The sequence below is a fragment of the Struthio camelus genome, chromosome 4, assembly GCF_040807025.1.
Source record: "Struthio camelus isolate bStrCam1 chromosome 4, bStrCam1.hap1, whole genome shotgun sequence".
In the NCBI taxonomy this organism is placed as follows: domain Eukaryota; kingdom Metazoa; phylum Chordata; class Aves; order Struthioniformes; family Struthionidae; genus Struthio; species Struthio camelus.
In genome coordinates, this window is record NC_090945.1 from 25,737,985 (window position 1) to 25,744,113 (window position 6,129).

The 6,129-nt window shown below is 37.0% G+C and overlaps 1 protein-coding gene across 3 annotated transcripts; it reads left to right on the forward strand.

The window, feature by feature from the left end:
• Positions 1-208: 208 nt before the first annotated feature.
• GIMD1 (GIMAP family P-loop NTPase domain containing 1) lies at positions 209-5,783 on the forward strand. Of its 3 annotated transcripts, none has more exons than XM_009689372.2 (4): positions 211-313; positions 474-530; positions 2,027-2,439; positions 5,333-5,783. In XM_009689372.2, exons 3-4 carry the CDS (start codon positions 2,050-2,052, stop codon positions 5,603-5,605), a joined length of 663 nt encoding a protein of 220 aa, XP_009687667.1. In that variant the 5' UTR covers positions 211-313; positions 474-530; positions 2,027-2,049; the 3' UTR covers positions 5,606-5,783. The 3 variants fall into 3 exon arrangements, with proteins under 3 accessions (XP_009687665.1, XP_009687667.1, XP_009687668.1); XM_009689373.2 differs by lacking the exon at positions 474-530 and adding an exon at positions 1,392-1,488 and having other exon boundaries at positions 273-313; XM_009689370.2 differs by lacking the exon at positions 474-530 and having other exon boundaries at positions 209-313.
• Positions 5,784-6,129: the final 346 nt, after the last annotated feature.

Below are 6,129 nucleotides of genomic sequence, written 5' to 3' on the forward strand. Positions count from 1 at the left end.
CTCTCATATTAAACTGCTAGTACAACTTTCATATATACCAAATTCACACAATCTCTAAAGCGATTGCAAAAAACTGTATCTGCAGGTATCTGCAGGTAGCAAAAAATTAATAGACAGTGCAATTACTGACGAAACATACCCGACTGGATGAGGCTCCATCAGTAATAGATTAACCAGACTAATGTGTGCGTAACAGTCTCACTGTGGTACGCTGCCACTATTAGTTTCAAAGTTCATGTATGAACTTTTATTATTCAGGACAAATGGTGTATGAACGAAGTCCGAACAAAACAAGAATTTAAGGGAGAATAAGGTAAGTGAGAGCATATCACATTAATCTAAGGATTTAAGTCTAGATTGCATATAGAAAAAAAAGGAAAAAAATATTCCTTGATGATGATGATAAGCAGTATAGAATTCAAAAAGGAATACATCAATACATGTCCACCTAAAGTAATATTATTATATTACAGAGAATGATACGAAGCACATCTAGACCAATGAACTACTGAAGACATCAATTTCATAAGGTGCCTTTAAAGAAGAAAAAAAAAGGATTATACTGGTACTCCCTTTAAAAAAGGAGAAATTGATGATGGAAATTATCCTTGTTTCATACGCTGCCAGTTTTGTAAGGAAAAATCATCACGTACAGATTTCATTGTTGTCTATAACAAAAATATGTCAAAGAATATTAAAATATAACATACTAAAAATATTTTAAAATATAAAAATATAAAAATATTAACTAACTCTTTCAGGTTTGGCCTCGTATTGAAATTATTTCAAAAGATTGATTTGGGCATGGATTTAATATGAAGGAGGAACCTTGAACTGCATATGCAGAAATCTAAACAAATTAAACAATCACAGGCATCCCAGGATAATTCTAAAATTATCCACGATCTCTCTAAAACTACACAAACACAATAGCTTAAATAATCTTTCCAAAGTTTAGGCACCATTGATAATTTAAAATCAACTACTTATTCCCCAGTATGGGTTTCTGTCTCAAAAATCTCTGAATTTATTTAATAAACCCAGTATTCCTGCTAGACAATTAATGTGCAGCAAAAGCCCTTCAGATAGTAGATTACAGAAAAGAAAAATGAAAAAGAATGAGAGGGTTTATTTATAAACAGTTAGAGTAATTGGAAATAATACTTACTTATCTCCTCTCTCCATCCACCAGCTTATCCTTTTCTTTCATGCTAGGTGCACCATAGCAGTCTAAAAGATTGTAAAAATTTCCAGAGTCTCAGTTTGGACTGGGGTCAGAATCTGCAGCATTGGCTATTTCAGGGCTTCTCGTTTCACTAAAATAAACTTCCCATATTTATCTGCATCAGAACACTATTTTGGATCATTGTCTATTTCAACATTATTTGCAGCTGAAGATAGACATACTCTAAGCTGTCTTCGGCTGTGAAAAAGCGCTTTGTACAAGATAAGCTACTTGTCCCAAACCATCCATTTTCCTTTAAACAGGTAAAGATTTACTTCCTGAAACATGTTTTTTTCATAACAGCACACATTTTTCTCTATTCTCTTCTTCCTCCTCTGATTTTTCTCCTTTTCTTAGTCATTCCCCACATGCCAATGCTCCTTTCCTCAGTTGTTTGCCAGCTCCTCCTTTCCTTCCCTTCTTTGTTGAAATCACCTTAGTCCATATTTGCTTTACTTGTTCCTCAAACTCTTGTCATACCTGACTTTGTCCCAGTTCTTCCAGCACAGGCACTACACTCATCAGCCTGTTTGGCTATGGTCTCATAGCTGTGACACCTTCCGTGGAGTTTCACTACTCTGAAGCAGCAGGCTGGAGAAAGACACCAGACGAAGATCTGTCCTTGGATCAGACAGAAATGTGTGTGTTGTGTTGATTGTCTATCTACACTATGTCATCCTTAAACATTTCAGGCAGAAAAAGGCACTCAAAAAACACTGAACTTTGCCATTCTTGTGTGCATTTTTTTTTTAAGTTGCTAGCTGAAACAGCCCATGCTATTTGCTCTTCACTTAATGACAGGTTTGTGGATAAAACCTTATACAATGGCAGAGAGCAATGAGATGACCATTAATCTTGCTGTGCTCGGAAGAACTCAGACCGGTAAGAGTGCTGCTGGGAACAGCCTGCTGGGCAGCTACGACTTCGAAAGTCATCTCTCCCCCAGCTCTGTGACTACATGTTGCAGCCTTGGATGTAGCAGCCGCATTTCAGGGGTTATACGAAGAAACGGCTGTGAGCTAGCTCTCCGTGTTCGAGTACTTGACACTCCAAGCTACCCACACAGCAGTCTGAGCAAAGAGCAGGTGCAACGGAGAGTGAGAGCAGCCCTGGCTCAACACTTCAGAGAAGGCCTACATCTAGCTCTCTTGGTCCTAAGGGCTGACTTGCCTCTGTGTCCTGATGAAAATGATCACACAATTCAGTTCATCCAGGTAACAACAAATAAACAAACAGACGTCTCTGCCATAACTGCAACTCTTTTGTCTTCAGGTAAAATAGAAGACGACTATGGAAGTTAACTGCTTTACTTGTTCCTCTATGGAACTCTATGGAAGCGTTAACTGCAAAATTAAAATAGAGAAGTACAGCTGAAAACTGGAACACTTTCCAGGCCAGAGGTCAAAACATATTCCATTCAGAACTCCAACCCTCCATGTCATAGTTACACTTATACTAAATCTGAGAAAAGAGAGATAAGAACTGGTATTTATTGTACTTGGACTCCGTATAAAGGAATTCAGGAATCTAATTTACCTAGTAAAATAAGCTTTTCTCTCAGAAGTTACATTTAAAGGGTTATCATGGCAAATCAGCTGTGCTGAGGAGAAGTGCCATTTGAAGTAAAAGTCACATCACTTTCCTATACTTCATATAAGAAAGAATACTGACCAAAACAGAGAACGATGAGTCCAAAATCATGCAGAAGATCTGTGACTGGGACAAGGGTATAGGACACTCAGCAAACTGTCCTGCACTGTCACTACCGCTGTATCTGTTCAAGAGAAAATAACTAGAAAGTTACCATAAAGTTACTTTGGCTAACGAAAATTTCTAGCATAACTGACTGAAAGCAAATACTTTGAACTTCTGGGGCAAAATATTTTTGGAAGTGGATGAAATATGTAGGAGAAAGAGATACAGAAATTGGAATGGCTTTCTGGTGCTTTTCAATCGGAAATTTCTCATTTCCATGAATACTCTTCTTGGAAAAAGAAGCCAGCAAAGGCATATTGCTCAGTCCATCTATCTGATCAAACAACCAGGCTCATTCATATTATTTACAAAGAAACAAAGCGTTTGCTTCATTATTCTCAAAGTCCACACATTACACTTAGCCATAGCATCTGTGTATTATACAAATGAACTTTATAAAAACCTGTAAGACTAGAAGAGACTTCCTGGTCCATCAAATCCTTATCACCTGCTGCAATTGGCAAAGTGCAGTCTTATAAATAATTTTCAAAATGCGAGTTGTTCTTCCTTTCCTCCCAATTACTCCCTGTTGGTCGGCTAAACCTTGCTTTCCTGGTAGTTAGAAACTTGGTTCTAATCTTCATCACACACTTACTCATTGCCAGTTAACATATTTTTGTTCTCAGCATCACTCTTTCTTACATAGTTCTCCATCCATCTATACCTCATAGCATTGAAGGGAAAGCAGTATTTTCTCAAATATTTTTATCCTGATCCAGTGCAAAAGCATCATGCTCCCAGTTTGAGATGCTTTTGGATCAAGTACCCCTTGGAATTAAAAGTATAAGAGATCCCAGAAGAAATTTTCTTTTTAAGTTTGGCTTTAAAAATCCCTACTGGAAAGAAAATAAAGCATGTTAAAAGACAACGAGGAAGCAATCCTGTTACTTCTCTTTCAAGACTGTAGTCAGCTCTCAGCTTTCATAATGCTTGCCTTTTTAGCCATTCTCCCCTTAAAAGCCCTGATGCTACAATAATTTTATTAGCACGAACAAATATGACAGGACAGCTAGCAGGATTCTGGAAAATAAACACTAACGGTAATTTGTGGCACCAAAAAGGTGCTAACATGAGGGCCACCTTTAGCTATCAGGAGTTCTTGCAATAATTCTCTGCATATTAGGGATAGAATATTAATAATTCACAGAAAAGACTACAAGTATTTAAATCTCTCTGGATTTTTTATTTCATAGCCTAATAAACTGAGAGAGTGGCAAGGAATCAGATACTGATTTTGGGAACTAGCATTAGCACTGACTTATCTGAATCCTGAGCAAACCAAGGCACTATTCTCTCTTCCTAAAACCAATACCTGAACGCTTCCTTAGTCAGCATGACCATTTGTTCTTATGTACTGCATCTCCCCTTCCTGCAGTTCGCAGAAGGCTAACTGTAAGCTAAGAGCTATGCCAAAATATTCTTAAAAAATCTATTTTGTAGGGAAGGGTTTTATTTTTTCACTCTTAGCGTCCAAAACAGATTAATTGCTATCAATATATTAGGTTCTTCTAGTTCCTTAAATTTCTGAGAATAGGAAGACATCCTTTAGAGCAGTTTGATAAACCTTATTCAGGTTATATAGTTGTTTGGGCCATAGGAAGATGGACTTTATTACTAAAATAGGTTTATTGTCACACACACAGGAGTTGGTGTGACTGCAACTACAGTAATAATTGAAAAATTAAAACCAGCTCTCTTATTCATATGAACATTTTCTGTACACACTAATAAAAAAAGTAGCTTTTCTCCAGCCCCTCTCCATCAGAGGAACCACATCAGTTAAATACAACCTCTGTGGTCCAACACTTAATTTGATGCATTTGATTAGTATCTTTCCTTAATTGCTAAGAATAATTACAGTTTTATGAGATATAGCAAGATTGCAGATTGGTGCTACATACAAATTCATGCTTCACTTTTTCCGCACTCAGTGATTTTTAAAACCTTTTTTCAAGAGCCGAACAAAAAGTGCAGCAATATCTTAGATAAGTTGAAAACTACTCATTTAAACTACTTGAAATTGGTTTTCTACAGTGACGTGTAACTTAGCTACACAACATCCATTTCCCTTATTTATTTAGACCTTTTTTAAATCCAGAAAAACTCTTATTAGCATCTGTATTAACAGAACAGAGAATTGCCCTGTACAGCATGACCACCTATTTCCACTACAAGTGGTTATCAACGTCTTTGATGGTCAAAACCCCCAGAAATTTCAGCAACTCAGATTGCGTGAACTGGGCTGCTGCCAAGAAAAGAACACACTCTTCTGTTTATATACAAGTATATGAGGTGGGAGCGGGGAAAAGAAACAAGAAAAGATAACTATTTAAGATTTGTTTTTCATTACAGGAACTTCTGGGTCCCACATGGAAGGATTTCACTGCAGTTTTACTTACTCATGCAGACAGGACAGAAGAGGCTGGATTCAGTGAGGATGCTTACTTGCACAGTGCCTCAAGTACCCTGTTGTCACTTTTGAGCTCAGTACAGCACAAATACATTTTCCTAGACAACCAAAAGAGCATAATTAAAGAGGAAAGAGCTACCATCTTAAGCAAGCTCTTGAATTTTATAAGAAAAAACAATTATCAATTGCTTCTGCTTAAACACACAAAGGAATAAGATGAGCTTTCAGGTGCTCATTTACCTGTTTTCTATTGTACATAATACTTAATAGAAATAAAACCCTAAAAGTCAACAGTCGGTACATTCTACACTCATACTGAATATTTTCATGTTTTAACACATAGTTGGAAATCTTTCTTTAGTATACCAAACTAACTGCCTTTCATAAAATACCTTGCACTGCTGATCCAGAATCCTAGCTTCAATTACAAAACCAGATCAAGGTAGCGCTCTAAATCGTGCTCCTAATACGTGTGTAGCCACAAATGAGATTTTACACTACAGCAGATCTTATATCGCAGTCCATACGGAACACAAATCTGGAAAAAGAAAAAAGTAAAACATGCACATGACTTCAGATGGGGCTGTGGCACTGCAAGGGGAAAGGGAGCCTCTTCATTCAGCACTCAATTCTGTAGGCTTTCAAGCAGAAGTTTCTCTGAAGCCCAGAGTTTGTAAAGAGCTTTCCAATATTAAAAGGTAGGAGCTATGTAAAAATACTTCCCTACCTTGATTCAAAA